Source organism: Sebastes fasciatus, chromosome 17, assembly GCF_043250625.1.
Source record: "Sebastes fasciatus isolate fSebFas1 chromosome 17, fSebFas1.pri, whole genome shotgun sequence".
NCBI classification, from domain to species: Eukaryota; Metazoa; Chordata; class Actinopteri; order Perciformes; family Sebastidae; genus Sebastes; species Sebastes fasciatus.
Window position 1 is genome coordinate 28,688,855 of NC_133811.1, and position 21,170 is coordinate 28,710,024.

Here is a 21,170-nt window from a genome sequence, read left to right on the forward strand (position 1 = left end):
ATATAAATTTGTTTTATTCTGTATTTTTATTTGTTTTATTCTGGATGCAAGCAACGATTTGAATCTCATTTTGTTTCTTTGTGTGATGTTAAACAGGAGGGAAAAGTCCCCAGTTCAGCCGAGGGATCGAGGGAAAAGTCGAGTTCTTGCCGTTGTCTTTTCATGCTGGAGTGCAGATCCCAGAAGTCCTTTTAAACACCCTTTGTTGTTTTTTTAATTGGTCCCCAGAGTGCAGCCCCTCCACCCCCAACCCCACCCATCTGCTCACCGGGAGGCCAATCAGATCAGTCTTCACCTCCTCGCTTGTTTACAGGTGTGTGCCGGAACGTCACCTGGGACAGGTGCTGCTGATTCCTGGTGTCAGTTCAGATGCTGTGACCTGTGATTGGTGGAGGATGAGGTGGAAGCAGATCTCAGGTCAGCTTCTCTCGGGGAAAGAGTGGAAACTGATCCCGAAATCACAAGACAGGAGGCTGCGGAGACGCCTGGAGGAGTGAAATCTGCCAAAGGTCAAGACAATACAGGAGACGTTCAGGTGAGTTGTTCAGGTGAAGCGTTCACACGGAGCACCAACCAGGAGACTCTCAGCAGGAGACAAGGTAAGATCTTATTCATCTCCTCCTCAGTCTACCTGGATACAAAAGGTGACTCTTTATTGACTTTAAAAATGGGAAAATTTCCATCTTCAAATGTCTTACTTTGTTTGACCAACAGTCCAAAACCCAACAATAAACAGTTTATAATAATAAAACATTTTTAATAGAACAAATTTACATTATAGAAGCTGATACCAGAACATTTTGACATTTCTTCTTCAAAAAAGACTCAAACCGATTAATCAATTATCAAAATTATTGCTAATTGTCGGTTGAAAAAATCATTGCGGCTGTAATATCATTTGTTTTACATTTTACATTTTTATGTACTGAAAAATTGCACAGTATACACACTGCATTTTAATACTTATATTACACATTTATGATTTGTTATCTTTGAATTTGTGCCCTTTATATTCTTACTTTTACTCTTATTCTTAATTATTATTCTTTATTGCACACTAGTCTTTTTAGTACAGGATCAAAACCTTTGAATCTTATTCTCACTATTTAAGTCCTCTTTGGTTTTATTTTATTTTTGACAGTGGCTAAAAAATGTTAATTTCTATTTTTCTAACATAGATCTTTTGAGCGATTGACATCTTGTTCAATCTCAACACATTAATAACAGCATTTTAAAAACAGACTTGAAAATACTTTGTAAATAAAAATCTAGTTTTCAAAATTAATAATAAAAAAGGGATAAGAAATAATACTTTCATCATTGTTGAAAATTAATGAATAATATAGAAAGTCATTGATTTATTTCAGAGTTAAAGTTTCTCACAGGAAACAGACACTAACTAATGGTTTTCTTTTTAAACACTCTTTTTTAATAACACGTAAAAACACTACACAACCCCTATGTAATGAACTGTACTTGTACCTCCTGTTTTTGTTTTACATATTAGTTTCTCTGTCAAAACTAAAAATCTATTAAAATAAATAAGTTAAAAAAAAATACTTTCTCACACATTTTTAGAAAAACTAATCATGATAAGAACTGAATAAAACTGAATAAATAAAAGAATAAATAAATGCATGATTAAACACGTAAATAAATAAATGCATAAATAAATATATAAGTAAATACATAAATAAATAAAAGAATAAATAAATGCATGAATAAATACGGAAATATATAAAAGAATAAATAAATACTGAAATAAATAAATAAATGTATACATAAATGTATATATACATACAGAAATAAATGCATGAATAAATACTAAATAAATGAATGCCTAAATAATGAAATAATAAATAAATGCATAAATAAACATATAAATAAATACATAAAGAAATAAATGCATAAAGAAATATAAAAATGAATAGGGAAATATATATATATGATTAAATAAATGCATAAATAAATAAATATATAAATAAATACAGAAATAAATACGGAAATATATAAAAGAATAAATAACTGCTGAAATAAATGCATTAAAGTGGCAGTAGGCAGTATATTGTTTTGGCATCATTGGGCAGAAATTCCATAATAACCTTTCAGCATATTGTAATTCAAGTGTTCTGAGAGAAAACTAGACTTCTGCATCTCCTCATGGCTCTGTTTTCAGGCTTTAGAAAATCTAGTCCCTGACGGGAGACTTTGACCAATCACAGGTCATTTCATTGAGAGAGCGTTCCTATTGGCCGTGCTCCAGTCATGTGATCAGAACTTTCACCGGATTTCACAATGGCGGCAGCGTCACAAACTGTTTCATTTTACAGCTAAACCGTGCACTACAAGATGATTCTGAAAACATTTGAGGAGAGAAATAGACATTAACGTAACAGAATATTGATTCATATTTAGGAGCACCGGAGGACACAGAGGAACATGATTTTTTCAGGTTACCTGTTTCATGCACTACTGTCACGATATAGCGACCGTTTTATAAAAATTACTTTTTTTAATCATATCTGCTCCAATCTCGCCTACTGCTGCTTTAAGAGAATACATAAATAAATGCATAAATACATGCATTGCTGTATGTAACTACAGATGACAAAAATAACAGAATTAATAACATGTCACAGAAAGAGAAGAGCTGTGTGTCGCGTGTGTTGTGATACAGTTTGAGTCTGGATGTTCGTGTTGTTTATTAATAGAGATATTAAGCGAGTCTGTTTTTAGTTCTCTAATGAGGGCTGTGATTATCAAGTGGACTGATTATTACCACCTCTACCTTCTCAGGACAATCATGATGTCGCCAGACGACCGAGCCCTGGAGGACCTGTTGTACGGCAGTGACCTTGGTGACGAGGCGGACGGGGAGGAGCTGAGCGGAGGCCCAGCGGGGACGGAGGAAAGTACTGCTGCTGACAATGTGAGCATGAAAAACAGTACTGATAGAGCAGTGATGTTTCTGGATGAATATTACGGCTGCATTAATATCTATACTGCATTAAGTAAAGTACAAGTATAAGTCGAATTTATACAGTATAGTACTTGAGTAAATGTACTTAGTTACATTCCACCGCTGGAGTATGAAGACAATAAGAGATTATTAAAGCTGCAATCATTTTGAACAATGATGCAACATTTTTCAGACCATTCAAATTCGATTTTTTGGTGTCTGAAAATGAATCTCACATCAGTTTGATCACATCACGTTATTTATTTAAACTAGGGCTGTCAAAGTTAACGTGATAATAACGCGTTCATCGGTACCATCAGTACCAACCATGTCACACTATAACTCTCCAAACTTACGCTACATTTTGGCAAAGAAAAACTGTCATGACCATTTCCAAAGGGGTCCCTTGACCTCTGACCTGCAGATCAGTGAATGTAAATGGGTTCTATGGGTACCCACGAGTCTCCCCTTTACAGACATGCCCACTTTATGATAATCACATGCAGTTTGGGGGCAAGTTATAGTCAAGTCAGCACACTGACACACTGACAGCTGTTGTTGCCTGTTAGGTTGCAGTTTGCCATGTTATGATTGGAGCATATTGTTTTATGCTAAATGCAGTACCTGTGAGGGTTTCTGGATCAATATCTGTCATTGTTTTGTGTTGTTAATTGATTTCTAATAATAAATATATGCATACATTTGCATAAAGCAGCATATTTGTCGACTCTAATGTTAATAATGCTTGACAAATCTCCCTTTAAGGTACATTTTGAACAGATACAAAAATTAGTGATTAATTAGTGATTAATTTGTGATTAATTTGCGATTAACTACGGACAATCATGCGATTAATCGTGATTAAATCATTTAATATAAAATAAATCTGTCCCAGACTCCGACAACCGTGTCAATCCAGGAGCCAATGACGTGTGCCGGCTGCGGCGAGCAGGTGTGCGACCGCTTCTTCCTGTTGGCTGCGGGCAGCGTGTGGCACGGCGTCTGCCTCCGCTGTAGCCAGTGTCACTGCGAGCTGCAGACACAGCCCTCGCTTTACTGGAGAGACGGAAACATCTACTGCCAACAAGACTACTGCAGGTCAGAGAAATGAAGGAGTTTTTTTCCCAAACAGGTCCTTTAACAGACAAACACTTTGTGCTCTTCAGGTTCAGTTCAGTTGAACCTTCGTAGCGTCTGTTAATATCTCCTGACACCTCTTTTGACTTCTCCTTCTGCTCAGGATGTTTGGAGGCGGTCAGTGCGCTCGCTGCTTCCAGCCAATCCCAGCCTCCGCTTTGGTCATGAGGTCTGGCGAGCTGACCTTCCATCCTCACTGCTTCTCCTGCCAGGTAGTTTAAATAGATTGGATTGGATGACATCACAATCCTTTAAACTTTCTGAATTATGGGACATAATGATAAAATACGAGCAATTTATGACTTACTGTTGACCTCGTTTATATTTTTGGCATATATATATGGTATATTTTGGATTGTCTGTTTATTAGTATTTGCACTCTTTCCTACTTTGTTATTAATATCCCTCGGGGTTAAATAAAGTTCCATCTTTATCTTATATTAAATGCAGATATTTTTATATTGATGAACATGTTTTGCAGGAGTGTGATGTGACGTTAATCCCAGGGAACCTGTACTGCATGCAGGGCCAGAACCTCTACTGTCAGTCCCATTACCATGACGATGGCGGGAATGTCCCGCTGTCACACGACCTCCAGCCCAAACCCAATCTGAAAGACGGTGAGAGCTGCGTGGGTTTGATTCCTTTGCATTTTTTAGTAAAATACACCATTCCCTCCTCTCCTCTACCTCCTCTTCCTCCTCTTCCTCCTCCTCCTCCTCTGCTGAAGTGACAAAGTCAAAAGTTAAAACATTTTAACTGTATATAAACATACATAATACATGTACATAATTAAATGCATAAATAAATGTATAAATAAATACAAAGAGAAAGAGATGCTGAAATAAATACAAAAATAAATAAATGCATAAATAAATCAAGCATAAATAAATGTATAAATAAATACAGAGAGAGAGAAATGCTTAAATAAATACAAAAATAAATAAATGCATGAATAAAAGCATAAATAAATGAATAAATAAAAAAATAAATACAAAATAAATGAATACATAAATAAATGCTGAAATAAATACAGAATAATTAAATGCATAAATAAAAAAAGCATAAAGAAATGTATAAATAAATGCTGAAATAAATACAAAAATAAATAAATGCATGAATAAAAGCATAAATAAATGAATATGTAAATAAATAAATTCTAAAATACAAAATACATGAATACATAAATAAATAAATGCTGGAAGAAATACAGAAGAAATAAATACTGAAATAAATAAAGCATAAAGAAATGCATATATAAATACGAAAATAAATGTATAAATAAATGCTGAAATATATATAAAATAAATGAATACAGAAATGAATCAATGTATAAATATATACTGAAATAAATGCTGAAATAAATACAAAATAAATAAATGTATAAGTAAATACAGAAATAAATACAAAATAAATGAATGCATACTTAAATGCTTTAAAGAATAAATAAATAAACAATAAATGTATTGTTTATTTTTGGCTGTTAGAGGGTGAAAGAACTCTACAACATGCTGAATCACACACGTCTGACATCTTATCACCTTATAAATTTGTTTTGGCTAACATGTTAGCAAACAGCTAACTGTGTCTGTCTGCTGCTGGAAACACTGAGACTGAAATGTGCTGCAAAACCAAAACTAGGAGCTTAAAGAGGCTAAAAAGCATTAAGTTTTTTTCAGATTTTAATCTAACAAAACACTCCCGTATGTGTGTGTGTGTGTGTGTGTGTGTGTGTGTGTGTGTGTGTGTGTGTGTGTGAGAAACAGCTCAAAATCAGGTCTCAGGTGAAGGGGAGGAGTCCGTCAGCAGTCCTGAGCCACGATTGGACGACAGGGTGTCGGGTGGGCGGACCCGCAGGCGGACAAAGCGGATCAGGACGTGTTTCCGCAGCGAGCAGCTCAGAGCGCTGGAGTCGTACTTCGCCCAGAAGCACAACCCTGACGGTAAAGACTGGAACTGCCTCGCACACAAGACCGGCCTGCCCAAGAGAGTCCTGCAGGTACCAAACACGTAAAGTCAAAGTATTAAGACGTGTGTTTTTTTTATTGTTTCGGCTCTGAAGATTATGTAAACAAATAGTGATATTAAATAGTGATGTACTGGATCAGATATAAAACTGATGCGTTCACACTGGTGTTCTCCCTTCCAATCCAGTCTAGTGTACGGACATTCTAGGTCAGGGGTTCTCAACCTTTTGTAACTAGAGGCCCACGTCTGATTGGTAAAATTATTCCAAGGACCACTTTCCCAAATAAATGCCAAACTATTCAGGGTCATATTTCCTCATGACATGCTTTGGAGCTTTTACTGGTGCAGGGTTGTCTCCAACATCACTTTGCGTTTCAAAACATGCTCTATGTTGTGTCACTGCATCCCAGACATATACAGTATGTCTGTAAAAGGGAAATTCGTGGTTACCCATAGAACCCATTTACATTTACATATCTTGAGGTCAGAGGTCAAGGGGAACCTTTGAAAATGACCATGACAGTTTTTCCTCGCCAAAATTTAGTGTAACTTTGAAGTGCTATTTAGCCTCCTTCCCGAAAAGCTAGTGTGACATGGTTGGTACCGATGGATTCCTTAGGTGTTTTAGTTTCATATCATTCCAGTATCCTTCCTCTAGCTTTAAAACCCGCCTGCTACAACCACTGAAAAACAGAACAGCGGCCGTTGGATTTTGAAGAGGTTAATTTAACCAGTTGTCAGTACCTCCGCGGCCCACTAGGTGGTGCTCTGGGACCCACTATTGGGCCGCGGCCCAGTGGTTGAGAATACCTGTTCTAGAGATTACATGGTAGGAATACAATAAGATCAAACTTTATTTATCCTGAGGGACGTTGTTGTGCAGCAGTTCCAGTACAAAGTGGGAAAGCGTGCAAATAGAACAAAATATAAAGATTATCAGTAAGGTGCAAAACCAAATGTACATAATGCCCTAAGTGTAAACAGGTTAAAGGTGCAATTCAAAATATACTGTATATATAAATATATATTCAAAAACTAAAATAATTAAAGTAAAAACTCACTCTCTCTCAGGTGTGGTTTCAAAACGCTCGGGCCAAACTGAGACGCTCCCTCACCGCAGACGACTCTCAGGTCAACTCGCCCTCCACTCCCCAGAGAGGCGTAACCATGGCGACCGGCTCTCCTCCGCCGCCATCCTGCTCCCCGCCCGACCAATCACAGCCCTTCTCCTCCACCAGCACCATCGACCAGCTGCAGCTCTCCCTGCTCACCGCCCCGCTCAGCGAGCCGCCGGGGAGTCCGGCCGTCAGCCACTCGCATCAGCTGCAAAACCCCGCCTTCTTCCTGGACTACGACTCCCAGAGTGCACCTGGGTGCGTCTCCTCTCTGGAGGCCTACGAGGACTTTGGGGAGGCAGGAGGAGGAGGAGGAGCAGAGGGAGAAGCTGATCCGGATGATTCTTTTAGACCACATTACTGCTAGTCCAGGGTCCCTAAACGACCTCCACACTGTGAGTAACTCCCAGAAACAGATTTTCAAAATAAGAGAGTAGTGAAAGTTATAATTCTTGAGATTTTAGTTAAACGCTTTTAATGTGAAACAACAGGAAAACAGAAAGACATGTTTTTTGTCACTTAATCCAGCTCTCATAACAGAGATATATCAATCAATCAAATTACAAACAGTAAAGTTGGATTATTTGCTGCATCGTTTCCTGTGTGAGAAGACAACGTGGCGGACTCCGCCACTAAGAATGAAAACTACTGTATAGAGAGGTAGTTACGTACATAAATCCTTTAATAGCTAATGCCAGTAGTGGAATTTAACTAAGTGCATTTACTCAATTGCTGTTCTTTAGTACAAATTTGTCTTGTACTTGTACTTTACTTGAGTACTTCTACTTAAAGGGAAATATTTTACTTTCTACTGCACTGTGTTTATTTGACACTTAAAGTTACTAATTACTTTTTAAATAAAACATTATATATTATGATGACCCAGTAGTATACAAAGTATTCAAGATTGGCTCCACATTGATGAACTACAACTTAAAAATACTTTTATTTGTCAGTGATAAAAATATAATTTTCTATATATAATAATATGACACTTTGAAAGGGGTCATTCTGCATAATGATTGTTTCAACACTTTTAGGAGTACACAAGTCAAATGTTTGGACCACTTCACTAAAGCTATATAGCTGTCTGACCGCCGTGTGAAGCTGGTCCATGAACTGAATATTTCAAACTGGTTTTGTAGATTTATATATTTTTTTTCCACCATCAACAACAAACCCGTGTTGAACCAGTCGTGCATCGTGTCTTCGTCTCTGCTTCCTGTTTGATAAAGCTCTCTGTCTGTGTTCACTGAATAAACCATCAACGGTTTTCTCACTACTTTTTCTTCCAAGTTTCCTCTTTGTGCACATCAAGTTGAGGCTCATCCATGACACGTAGAGTTAAAACAATTAGCTGATTAATTGATTAGCTAGTTGATCAGCAAAAAATGTAATGGCAACTATTTTGATAATCAATCATATAAATCATTTTTTAAGCACTTCCAGCCTCTCAGGAGTGAGAATTTTCTGCAATATTTTTGTTGATGGGCTTTAAGATATTGTGATGGACATTTTTCACAATTTTTATGACATTTTATAGGTCAAACAATTCTGAGAGTAAAAGTTTTCTTGTAAACAGACAAAGTTTATATTCAGTTTTCTTCTTCTTCTTCTTCTTCTTCTTCTTCTTCTTATTCCTATTCTTGTTCTTCTTCAGTTCCTCTAAAACTACAGTTTATGTGTATCAGTAATCACATTTCTCTGCTCTACAAACTTGTAAATGAGTTTGTGTGATCGTCTCACTGCTCGTGTTTCAACGTGTTCCCAGATCTCGGCTGTTTACTCGGTGAGTACGATGTTTCTATTACTGGTAGAAATGAAGAACAAAACTACCAAAATAAGAGTAAATAAGTAGAAATGACCAAACTAAGAGTAATAATGAGAAGTGACGGACAAAACTACCAAAATAAGAGTAATAAGAAGAAATGATGGACAAAACTACCAAAATAAGAGTAATAAGAAGAAATGATGGACAAAACTACCAAAATGAGATTAATAAGTAGAAATGATGGACAAAACTACCAAAATAAGAGTAATAAGAAGAAATGATGGACAAAACTACCAAAATGAGATTAATAAATAGAAGTGACGGAAAAAACTACCAAAATAAGATTAATAAATAAAAGTGACCAAACTAAGAGTAATAATGAGAAGTGACGGACAAAACTACCAAAATAAGATTAATAAATAGAAGTGACGGACAAAACTACCAAAATAAGATTAATAAGTAGAAATGACCAAACTAAGAGTAATAATGAGAAGTGACGGACAAAACTACCAAAATAAGATTAATAAATAGAAGTGATGGACAAAACTACCAAAATAAGAGTAATAACAAGAAATGATGGACAAAACTACCAAAATAAGAGTAATAAGTAGAAATGACCAAACTAAGAGTAATAATGAGAAGTGACGGACAAAACTACCAAAATAAGATTAATAAGTAGAAATGACCAAACTAAGAGTAATAATGAGAAGTGATGGACAAAACTACCAAAATAAGATTAATAAATAGAAGTGATGGACAAAACTACCAAAATAAGAGTAATAAGTAGAAATGATGGACAAAACTACCAAAATGAGAGTAATAAGTAGAAATGATGGAGAAAACTACCAAAATGAGAGTAATAAGTAGAAATGATGGACAAAACTACCAAAATGAGAGTAATAAGTAGAAATGACCAAACTAAGAGTAATAATGAGAAGTGACGGACAAAACTACCAAAATAAGATTAATAAATAGAAGTGATGGACAAAACTACCAAAATAAGAGTAATAACAAGAAATGATGGACAAAACTACCAAAATAAGAGTAATAAGTAGAAATGATGGAGAAAACTACCAGAATAAGAGTAATGCACCAGAATTTTCCTTTAAAAGTAAAAATGAGTTTGTGGAATTAAGCCTAGTCTAAACTTTATCATCGGTGGAGTGTATTTAAGTATGTTTACTCATGTACTGTACTTAAGCACAATTTTGAGGTAATCCTTTAAACATTTATTCAAGAGCTATATTTACTTTTCAAATTAATATTTAATAAACAAAACGTGATCAGTTTTAAAAAATATATATATTAATTGTTACTAGGGCTGTCAAAGTTAACGCAATGATAACGCATTAATGCAAAATTGTTTTAATGCCACTAATTTCTTAGTAACGCATTAACACATCTTAATATATTAATTTTTGACAAGGGTAACCTTTAGGAACCAGGCAAGACGTTAAAGCACACAATACACAACTCTTAAGAAGTGATACAAAGCCAATGTCCACAATTTAGGCTTTAAATGCAGCTTAGAAATTTATTGTATAATTAGGCAGGACAAAGCATACAGCTGAAATGTAATTCAAACAAATATATTAATCATAATAAATTGTATATAATTGATTATCGATTAAGAATATAATTTTGTAAGATGTTAAAAACCTGATTTAAATGATTGAATTAGTCCATTTTGTTTGGGGAAGAGAGAAGGAAATGGTCGTTTGGCCTATCCAAAATCCACAAAGTCCTTTTAATGATCCTCAGTCCATAATGGCAGCCATGTTTGGTTCTTGGTTTCCTCTAGCTTCTGTCCGACGTGGAATGGGACTTTAGGACTGGGAGAATGTTTTTCATCTCACTGTCTCCACCTCGGCTCTTCTTGCTGGTCTTAAAACCACAAATCCTGTGTCGGGCCAATTTCGAGCTTAGGGTCTAGCAGGATGTCCTCCCACTTTCTCCACCTTGCATTTGTAGCTTTGGTGCCTTCTATCATCCCTTTCTTCAGGGAACGATGCACTTGACTCTGGGTGATGACTCTGATCCCCTGGCGTTGTGCGAGCTCCTTTAGGCGGTCCCAATATTTGGCCAGGACTGCTAGTTCCTTCTCCTCGGGTGGATATTTGTTTTCCACGGAAGACAGCGTGCAGCTCAACAAAGTAACTATTCCCCCGTCTTCATTGCTGACTTTTACCACAGCGTCATCGTCCTCGCAGATTACCTCAGCCACCAGTCTGGTGGTACGGCTCCTTTGCTGCAGGCTAACAGCTTCCTTGATGGCTTCTTTCAACTTATCCAAGTTGAGCTGGTCTGTCGTCCTCCAAGTCCAGTTTCTGTAGTCATACTGTTTGTTATTCAAATGGGCATATAGAGGCTTGGCATATTTCTGGTAATTAAGGACATGATCTCTCACGAAGTTACATCGCCCAAGGATTTTCTGCAGCTCTTTCTTCGAAGTTGGTGGGCTGATCTGGTTCAGCTCCTCTCGACAAGCCTCCAAAAGTCCCCGGTCTGCAGAGACCTGGAATCCCACGTAGTTCACTTTAAACTGTCCAAACTGACACTTCTTCAGGTTGAGCTTCAACCCTGCTGCACTAATCCTCTCTATTACCTTTCGTAGCTTGTCCAGGTGTTTCTCCTCTGTGTCGTCGGCTATGAACACATTGCCGGCGTCGATGGTCACTTCCAAGTCACCCAGAATATCCATTACCGCTGACTGGAAGACTTTAGGCGAATTTTTGTACCCGAGTGGTAAACGTTGCCAAACGTAGGCTTTTCCCTTGCGTTTGAAGGCGGTTTTCCATTGGGAATCTTCGGACAGCCCCAAGGAAAAGAATCCATTCGCCAGGTTAATACAAGATTTGTATTTCCCGACTTGCAAAGTTTTAAGAGTTCCTTGTGAGCTGATCAGGCTGGCTCTGGTAGCTATAGTCTGTTCATTGAGAGCACTGAAATCGATGACAAGCTTCCAACCCCCTCCGGACGATTCCGTATTTTCCACCGCCAGAATCGGACTGTTGGTAAAGGGGTTTGGCTCTTCTCTTATAATTCCCAACGCTTCGAGTTCTTTCACGGTAATATCAATTTCAGCAACCGCTCTGGGGTTCAGTCGTCTTTCTCTAACTGGCCGGTGTACACCCCCTTCAATGGTGTGGGTGTATTTGGCTTCCAGTTCCCCGCAGTCATTTTTGAATCGGGCCACATTTGCATTTTCTATAATCCTCTTCAACTCTTCCTTTCCGAAGAGGGAAAAGTCGCTCTTCTGGAGTTTTTGTTCGATTGTGTCTGGGATGTCTACCGGCTCATACCAATATTCTGCCGGCAGTTCTCCTTTAATCCGCACCAATCTTGCTTGAAGCTTTTCCAGTCGTCGTCGCAGCGAGCTTTGGCGATTCCTGGGCATGTGCAGTTCTTTCAAATCTCTAGGAGTGATCAGGTTGTATGGCCCTTTTACCCATACGATCCCTCCCCATATTCCAAATGGCATTCTGGCCACTATCCCGTTGCCGAACTGTACTTTTAGGTGTCCCTGTATTTGAAAGCTTTCGCAGGTCATTGACACCTCTGCCCTCGTGTCTACCAGGTAACGAACTCCATCCACTTCTGTGTACATTTTGTTCCCCACAGAATAGGTATGTTCCATTATTTGCTCGGTGCTTCAGGAGGTATCACCGCTGCTGTATTCCTTACTTTGTCTTTGTCTTTGTCTTTATCGTTTCTAGTCGTCTGCTCCTCAAAGCCTCTCGTAGCGCGTTGAGTAAGGATGAGTTTCAGGCTCGTTCGGGTTACTCAGCTCCGTCCTTCGGGCACAGCGGCTCTGTCCCCCTTAAGGCAGCTCTTCTTACCGCTTGCCACTGGCTATCTCTGCGGTTCAGGCGTCTGCGTCGTTTGGCTGGCCGCCTGGCAACACTGCTTCCTTTGCAGGATGCCTCTCCGACGCTCGGGCAGAAATCCTCTCTGCTGCACGTCCTTCTCTCGGTTCGTTGCACACGTACAGCGGCTGGTCACTTCGCTGAGGTCCGTTGAATCTTTGCACGACAAATCCTTTCGTTGTGTCCCTTGTTAGATCCGCTATTTCCTACTCCTGTTCAGGAAGTGTTTTTAATCCAGTTCTCCGTTTAAAGGGTCCGGTAGTCAGCTCTGTCGGTATTACTCGATCAGTAATTTTAGCTGAAAGCTGTCTAAGCTGGTGGCGAGGAGACACGCCTAGCTTCTAAGCGCCGACGTCCGTACGCTTACCCTGCTTCAGCCCGTACTGTGTTTGGTATCGTGCTAGGATAAAATTAAGAAACTTCTACAGCAAGTTCCAAGGGTCTGTTTTATATTAATTTTTGACACGGGTAACCTTTAGGAACCAGGTAAGACGTTAAAGCACACTATACACAACTCTTAAGAAGTGATACAAAGCCACAATTTAAACTTTAAATGCAGCTTAGAAATGTACTGTATAATTAGGCAGGGCAAAGCATACAGCTCAAATGTAATTCAAACAAAACTCAATCATAAGATATTGTATATAATTGATTATCGATTAAGAATATAATTTTGTAAGATGTTAAAAACCTGATTTAAATGATTGAAGTCCGATTAGTCCATTTTGTTCGGGGGAGAGAACGGGAAATGGCTGCTTGGCCTGTGCGATCCTTCCTTGACTGCCAACCGTGTGATCTTATCCAAACTCCACAAAGTCCTTTTAATGATCCTCCAAATTATGATCTACAACTGGGGAGCGGGGTTAATCCTCCTGAATGCTGTGATCTCCTGTTTTCCAAATTCCTCCGTCAAAGTCCTCTCCTCAGCCGGCTGTCTTCCGAGAGTGAGCAGAAACTAAATTCCTGTTAGTTCAGAGCGGTAAACTTCCTAATAGAGAATAATCCAGTTGCTCTCTGAGATCCAGCGCTGGGAAGAAGAACACACAATCCCTCCAAACCTCTTCTTTAATACTTCTCTCTGTGTCTCACTCTCACCCACTTCGCCCGCCCTTCTCTTTCCGCGTTAGTAAGAGTTTAGGCGGGATTGTTCTTCTGCAGCTCTCTGCAGAAAGGCTCACTTCCTCATACTTTCCTTCACTGGCCTCATCTCTTGTTTAACTTTGGCTGCTTCTTGTACTTTCTCTCTTACAGTAAAACAATCAATGGTTTACACTTTACATAATCATTCATGCACAATCAACTCTTATATGATCTCTTTTTGTTATATTTTGTGGTTACATAGGTGTGAGTTTACTATCCGTGTCGGAAACCCCCCGAGAGTCCCAGTTATTCACGTGATTTGTGCAGACGAGAAGTCTCAACCTTATTTGCATGAAGCAGCATACTTGTCCACTTCCCATGTTGATAAGAGTATTAAATACTTCATAAATCTCCCTTTTATGGTACATTTTGAGCAGATTAAAAAAATGCATGATTAATTTGAGATTAATAGTGATTAACTGTGGACAATCGTGTGATTAACTGCAATCAACATTACATTACATTACTTCTTTATTCAAAATGATTATATGATCAATATTCTTTATCACCGATTAACATGTTTAACTATATTTCTGAGAATTTTACTTCCACAACGCGTTTGTCTTTTAACAGATTTGTCAAGTATTTAATACTCTTATCAACATGAGAGTGGACAAATATGCTGCTTTATGCAAAATGTATTTATATATTTATTATCGGAAATCAGTTAACAATGACAGATATTGTCCAGAAACCCTCACAGGTGCCAACATGATTAATTTGAGATTAATAGTGATTAACTATGGACAATCGTGTGATTAATTGCAATTAAATATTTGAATTGATTGACAGCCCTAATTGTTACAGATTAAAAGCTCTGGAGCTGCAGTTTCAGTCAGTTTGAGTAATTTTTTAAGTAAAAAGAAGTCTATATTCTCTAATTTCAGTTTCTTAAATGTGAATATTTTTTAGTTTATTTACTCCACTATGAATGTAAACTGATTATCTTTGAGTTGTGGACAAAACAAGACATTTGAGGACGTCATCTTGAGCTTTGGGAAAACAATAATCCACATTTTTCACCATTTTACAGACCAAACAATTAAACAAGAAAATAATCGACCGATTAATCAACAATAAAAATAATCATTATCCACAGCCCTGGTCAGCTCCACCAACAACAACATTAAAGTACATATTAATACATCAATAATAATGATCCAATAATGTAAAATAAATATAATACTTTTGATAATAAGTACTTTTTGTTGCTAATACGTCTGTACTTTTACTTCAGTGAAATTTTGAATGCAGGACTTTTACTCGTAATAAAGTATTTTATACTGTAGTGTTAAAGTAAATGAATAAATACTTCCTCCTCCACTGAACTTTGAACAAAAAGCATCAATCTAAAAACAGAAATCGTCACAGAATCAACACTCTGCAGATCATTTGTCGTATAATTGGTGGTAAATTAATTCAGCGTCGTTCGGTTTGAGGTTATGACTGATGTTTTGTCAATGAAGTGATTCCTCGGAGCCAAACTGCTTGAATGACATTCTTTCAGGTGTGTTTGTTGTTTTCCCAGCGAGACGACCTTCATGGCGACCATGGCGACAGAAGAAGCCACCAACGTGTCCTCCATCCCCCCTCTCCCGGAGACTTTCTCTCCTCACAAGCATCTTAATGAATTGGCTGCTTCCTTCTTTGTGAATTGGCTCCTCAATCAGGCGCCGATAATTGCGGCGACGCTCTGGGCCTTGTCGCTGAAGTGGACCGAGGTTTCTCAGCTGAAAGAATGAAGGTTACGACTGTGGACGCTGGCTTTGTGTGCGTCAGAGGGGCGAGGGGCCAATGGGGTGACGGCGGCCTGTGACCCGAGGGCAGAGGGGGCGGAGGGAGGGCGGGCAGTTTTTAAAAAGGTCCGAGGCGACGAACGTTAGATCAGATACAACAAGTTAGAGCGCGACACAAGGTAAGAAATGGGAATTTTCTTGTTTGTCTTCTTCTTCTTCGTTGATGCCGACACGTATGAATGATTTATTTCTCCAGGTTTTTTACGGATATTTCACACTTTTGACAAAATGTTTCTTGCAACATATTTATGTCTGAAACAGCCAGAATGTTTCTCAGCTATGCAATTTTGCCGGCGTCGACGCGAGGAGCTGCACCGGGTTTAATTTGTCAAAATGCTGCTGCAAGACTTATTTATTATTCTTATTCAACAGACGTATTTAACCTGATAAAGGTCTAGTAGCAGAAGAATTTAGTTGCATTGGACGTCTTCTTTTTTGCATATTTGATGTGTTTTAACCAATAATTCGAGAATTTGCGCGGCCTGGCTCTCAGATGTCTGTTATTTCTGAGAAAGGTTTGGTGATATTTCTCACTTGATTCTAAGTTTTGAGTGTTTGAGAATAATATTTTTTCTTAAGGAAGGTTAGAGAAAGAAAGAAAAATATCAAATTGCTATTTTGGTATTTAGTCCTGGTCTTTAATTCAGTGATTGTAGCTGAGGTGAAAGGATGCTAGACAGTCACGTGATTCAGGCTTCTTCCTGTCTGCGTCCGGTATCTTATGGACTTTCCACTCCGCTACATGGGGCTGAGACATATCACCATCTGTGAGGGAAGATAAGTCCCAACTCCCCCACATACTGAGCTCATTTCGAAACAACTCATAGTGGGTGAGATGGCTAAAGGATTTACATACTACCCTAAAATAACTACATATCTGTTAGGCAAGGCAGCTTTATTTGTGGAGCACATTTCAGCAACAGGGCAATTCAAAGTGCTTTACATAAACGTTCAAGAACAAAGTGCAAAAGAACATTAAGACATAATTAAAACAGTTATAAAAAAATAAAAACGTTAAAGATTAGAAAATAAAAACAAACTAAAAATAAAAGCTAGGATAGAAGCTAAAATAAAATAATAAAAGGCAGCAGCAAACAGGAACGTTTTAAGTTTTGATTTAAAAGAACTCAGAGTTGGAGCTGGTCCTGCAGGTTTCTGGGAGCTTGTTCCAGATATTTGGAGCATAAAAACTGAACGCTGCTTCTGCATGTTTAGTTGTGACTCTGGGGACACTAAGCAGACCTGATCCAGATGACCTGAGAGGTCTGGATGGTTCAGAACACAGCAGAAGATCAGACATGTATTTTGGCCCTAAACCATTTAGTGCTTTGTAAACCAGCAGGAGTATCTGTTAGTCTTAAAGGTAACATGAACATGCAGTGAACATCAACAGTGATTACTTATCATTACCTTCTTTATTCAAAATGATTATATGACCAATATTCTTTATTACTGATTAACATGTTTAACTATATTTATGAGAATTTTACTTCAACAACGCGTTTGTGTTTTAACAGATTTGTCAAGTTTTTAATACTCTCATCAACATGGGAGTGGACAAATATGCTGCTTTATGCAAAATGTATGTATATATTTATTATTGTAAATCAATTAACAACGAAAAACAATGACAGATATTGATCCAGAAACCCTCACAGGTACTGCATTTAGCATAAAACAATATGCTCCAATCATAACATGGCAAACTGCAGCCCAACAGGCAACAACAGCTGTCAGTGTGTCAGTGTGCTGACTTGACTATGACTTGCCCCAAACTGCATGTGATTATCATAAAGTGGGCATGTCTGTAAAGGGGAGACTCGTGGGTACCCATAGAACCCATTTACATTCATATATCTGGAGGTCAGAGGTCAAAGGACCCCTTTGAAAATGGCAATGACAGTTTTTCCTTGCCAAAATTTAGCGTAAGTTTGGGGCGTTATTTAACCTCCTTCATGACAAGATAGTATGACATGGTTGGTACCGATGGATTCTTAAGGTTCTTTGTAGTTTCATATGATGCCAGTATCTTCATACTAGCTTTAAAACTGAGCCCGCTACAACCTAAAAATCACAAGTTGCGTTAACGCGTTAAAATAATTTGTGGCGTTAAAACAAATTTGCGTTATTATTGCGTTAACTTTGACAGCCCTAAAATAAACCTATGAAATATATACACACAGGCCTCTAGTGTAACTGAAAAGTTATAAGACTTATAGATCAGAAATTTGCTGCTTATTGCAATATGGCCTACTGAAATTTTTAGAAACAAACATTTACCTAAACGAAATTTTACTTTCATTAATTCTGTGATGAAAGTAATTTATGTGTATTTGATTTTCTTACTGTAATCATGTCATCATGTTTATGAGCTGCTATTAATTTAGTTGTGACTCTTTCTTATTTCCAGATGAGACCTTCTTTCCATCTCGGCGCCTCAAAGCTCACCCTCCTCTCCCTCGCCCTCCTCTTCCCCGTCCCACGGACCGTCACATCGTACCCCACCGCCATCCTGCCCACGGCGGACGGAGCTGAGCTGGAGTCCACCCTGCTGCACCTCCAGGCTGCTCTGGGCGACTCCAGGGGCGACTGGTTGGTTCGGCCTGACGCCTGGGCCAAGTGGCTTCGAGACCCCCGGGAAGAGGAGGAGGAGGAGGAGGAGGAGGAGGGCGGGTCCTGGGAGGAAGAGGCGCTGCTGAGAGCCCAGAGAGGAGGCGTGGTAGCCCGGGCGCTGTCACCTTTCCCCAGAGGTCACGCTCTAGAGAGCAGGAACTATCAGGATGGAGGAGAAGGCGAGGACGGGGGAAAGAGGAACGAAGCTCTGAAATCCATCGCCGGAGGCCTCCAAGCCGTCAGCCGGGAGAAAGGAGGATTCGGTTTCCGCTTTGGGAGGAAAAGATGGACTGAGAGGGGATGGTTGGATTAAGGGGTGGGGGGGCACAGAGGAGAACTGATGAGGGTTTTTAATGGGAAGGAAAGACGAGATGATTCAGGCTTCTTTCCATATGAGGTGGTGATACACTCAGCAATTTTCTAGGCAACGAAGACGGCCTCCAGCAGAGTCAAAAAATGTCTTTAAATGATTCATGGCAACTAAATGTTACCGGAGACGTTGCCCAGTGCATCACTGCCTTGAAAAATAAGAAGGTTTAAAGGTCCCATATTATAAAAAAGTGAGATTTTCATGTTTTTTATTATAAAGCAGGTTTAAGTCCTATATAAATACTGTGAAAGTATCGAAACACTGAATCCACAGGGAAATACTACACAGCCCATATTCAGAAACTCTGCATTTGAAACAAGCCGTCAGGATTTCTGCCCATTCGTGATGTCACAAATATACCATATTTAGACCCTTGACATAATTTTAAATGTAAACATTCTAAATGTGTCCCAGTTTATTTCCTGTTGCAGAGTATGTAAATAACATCAGCTGACAGGAAGTAAACATGGACCCAAGCTGTTGCCTAGCAATGCAATTCTGTCGCAATTCCGTCAAAATGCGCTAAAACGGAGCGTTTCAGACAGAGGGCAAACACAGGCATATTCAGGCAGACAGTATGAGGAAAATAATTTTTTTTTTTTAACATTAAAGCATGTAAACATGTTCTAGTAGAAACACAAAATACAAGTAGGAACCTGAAAATGAGCATAATATGGGACCTTTAAGGCAGGTTGCACTTTAGTTTGAGGAAATATTCAACAGAAAAGGAGGAAGAAAATAAACAGATTTTATTTCCATCAAAAAGAATAAAACACAAATGTAAATGGTAGAATGTGGATTCAACACTGCAAAAAGTGAATGCATGTCTCCCACTTCTTCTTTAGTGACCGGATGTACAGAAAGACAGAGAGAGAGGACATAAATGTTACAGCTGCTCTGCAAAAAGTGAATGTAAATGTAAAAGTATTTCTGTCAAATCCAAAGTCTAATAGTGTAATAATAATAATATATGTACATAGATATAGATATATACATAGATAGATAGGCTATGATGGAAGTATGAGTTGTGTGTTAATTTGTTGCCAATGAATAAAGAGTTGTTCATTCACTGTTCAGTGTCATCAGACTAAGATAAGATATTCCTTTATTAGTCCCGCAGTGGGGAATTTGCAGTGTAGAGCAGCAAAGGGGATAGTGCAAAAAAACAAGATGCATCAGCTAACACAGTAAAAAACAGAGCTAAACAAAGTGTAACAAAATATGAACCATTTAAATAGAAGTATAAAAATAGGAGCAGTATATACAGTATTGACAATAAACAATGGTGCAATTTAAATAAATACATTTACTTAAGTATTATTAGTACTTTTACACCTTGAAGAAATAAATAAATAAATAATCTGAGATCTGCAAAAACTTGCCAAAACTCTCGCGAGACTTGCTCCCCGACGCCCTGTATCCTAATCGAGATCAACGCCCAACTTGAATCATCTCGCGAGAATTTCCCCCCAACTTGTGGTTCCCTTCTTAACATGACAGTGAGCTGTCTGACAACCTGTTGTGATGTAGTCTGCCCAGTAACAAATGAGTCAACCCGGTCTGAATTATCTGATTGGATGATTCTGGCAGAGCAGTAGTCCTCGCTAGTGATGGGAATTTCATCTCTTTTTAGTGATCCAGATCATTTGGCTCAGCTCATCAAGAAAAGCCGTCTTTTTTCGGCTCCCAAACGGCTCTTTGTTTTACCACTTCTACCTTTTATAATTCGGTTTGAAAGCTGCTCCCAGCTTTCAAACCGGAAATAGTATGAAGGCTCGTTTGGAAACTTTCTTCTTTTATTTCACGAAAATAGTTCACCGAAATATGTTTCTGAAAACATTTTCTGGCAAGAAATAAGCCGTGCAGTTGCTGAATCTGTCTTTATTTTGGATCGACAACGTTTATTTTAAAAGATTCTCGGGAGTTTCGAGAGGCGGCGAGTCGCGTCGGACGCCCCTTGATCTGCATAAAGTAGACTAGCCCTTAACTTAATGCAAATGAGGAGCGGGCGTTGTGACGCTCCGTTTCTCGAATCGCGCCGCCACGCTACCAGAATGCATTACTGCACGGCTGCTTACATAGACAATGAATGGGAAGCGTGGAAAGGACGGAGCCTGTGGACACAACATTCAGTCACAGTCAGTGCATGGAGTGCCCGTGGCGCGGAGAAGATCGTCCTATCATTCTGCCTTGAATTAAGTAAAGAAAAAAAAAAAAAAAACGGCTCTCGGACGGGAGCCGGCTCTTGTCGTTCACTTAAAAGAGCCGGCTCAATGAACCGACTCGTTCGTGACCGACACATCAACAGTCCTCGCGCACTCTGTGACTTCAGTCTCAACAGTTTATTTTCTCCTCTTTATCAGAAGTTTTGTGCTTTTTAAACCATGATTCAACCACAGACCTGGATATTTCTGCTTTTACCGTTCATGTTTCTG

At 38.7% G+C, this 21,170-nt stretch overlaps 3 protein-coding genes and 1 long non-coding RNA gene across 6 annotated transcripts in view; 3 read left to right on the forward strand and 1 right to left on the reverse strand.

Moving 5' to 3' along the window:
- The first annotated feature begins 415 nt into the window (after window positions 1-415).
- Window positions 416-18,295, forward strand: LOC141753865 (LIM/homeobox protein Awh-like). 2 transcript variants are annotated; one of them, XM_074612494.1, is made up of 8 exons: window positions 416-599; window positions 2,797-2,929; window positions 3,855-4,057; window positions 4,200-4,308; window positions 4,578-4,716; window positions 5,863-6,095; window positions 7,136-7,574; window positions 18,163-18,295. In XM_074612494.1, the coding sequence occupies exons 2-7, from the start codon at window positions 2,804-2,806 to the stop codon at window positions 7,544-7,546; spliced, it is 1,221 nt and encodes a 406-aa protein (XP_074468595.1). In that variant the 5' UTR covers window positions 416-599; window positions 2,797-2,803; the 3' UTR covers window positions 7,547-7,574; window positions 18,163-18,295. The 2 variants fall into 2 exon arrangements, with proteins under 2 accessions (XP_074468595.1, XP_074468594.1); XM_074612493.1 differs by lacking the exon at window positions 18,163-18,295 and having other exon boundaries at window positions 417-599; window positions 7,136-8,461.
- Window positions 9,075-9,419, reverse strand: LOC141753880 (uncharacterized). The gene is made up of 2 exons (XR_012590537.1): window positions 9,318-9,419; window positions 9,075-9,240 (listed from the first exon to the last, which is right to left on the reverse strand). It is a non-coding gene; the product is annotated as an uncharacterized LOC141753880 (long non-coding RNA).
- Window positions 16,085-19,962, forward strand: qrfp (pyroglutamylated RFamide peptide). Its single transcript, XM_074612511.1, has one exon. It carries the CDS (start codon window positions 18,163-18,165, stop codon window positions 18,676-18,678), a length of 516 nt encoding a protein of 171 aa, XP_074468612.1. The 5' UTR covers window positions 16,085-18,162; the 3' UTR covers window positions 18,679-19,962.
- Window positions 19,963-21,020: 1,058 nt separating this feature from the next.
- LOC141753861 (major histocompatibility complex class I-related gene protein-like) overlaps window positions 21,021-21,170 on the forward strand; it is a 13,922-nt gene continuing 13,772 nt past the window's right edge. For both annotated transcript variants that reach the window (XR_012590523.1, XM_074612483.1), the window contains exon 1: window positions 21,021-21,170. This exon is cut by the window's right edge and continues 22 nt beyond it. Coding sequence is in view for 1 of the 2 variants with exons in the window: in XM_074612483.1 (XP_074468584.1) it covers window positions 21,120-21,170 (51 nt within the window). In the remaining variant the exon portion in view is untranslated.

Excerpts from the sequence above, each read along its gene's own strand:
- LOC141753865 (XM_074612494.1), top strand. The coding sequence starts at position 2,804 with ATGATGTCGCCAGACGACCGAGCCCTGGAGGACCTGTTGTACGGCAGT. Across the intron at positions 4,309-4,577 it reads CTCACTGCTTCTCCTGCCAG|GAGTGTGATGTGACGTTAAT; the intron begins GTAGTTTAAATA and ends CATGTTTTGCAG. Across the intron at positions 6,096-7,135 it reads TGCCCAAGAGAGTCCTGCAG|GTGTGGTTTCAAAACGCTCG; the intron begins GTACCAAACACG and ends ACTCTCTCTCAG.
- qrfp (XM_074612511.1), top strand. The coding sequence starts at position 18,163 with ATGAGACCTTCTTTCCATCTCGGCGCCTCAAAGCTCACCCTCCTCTCC.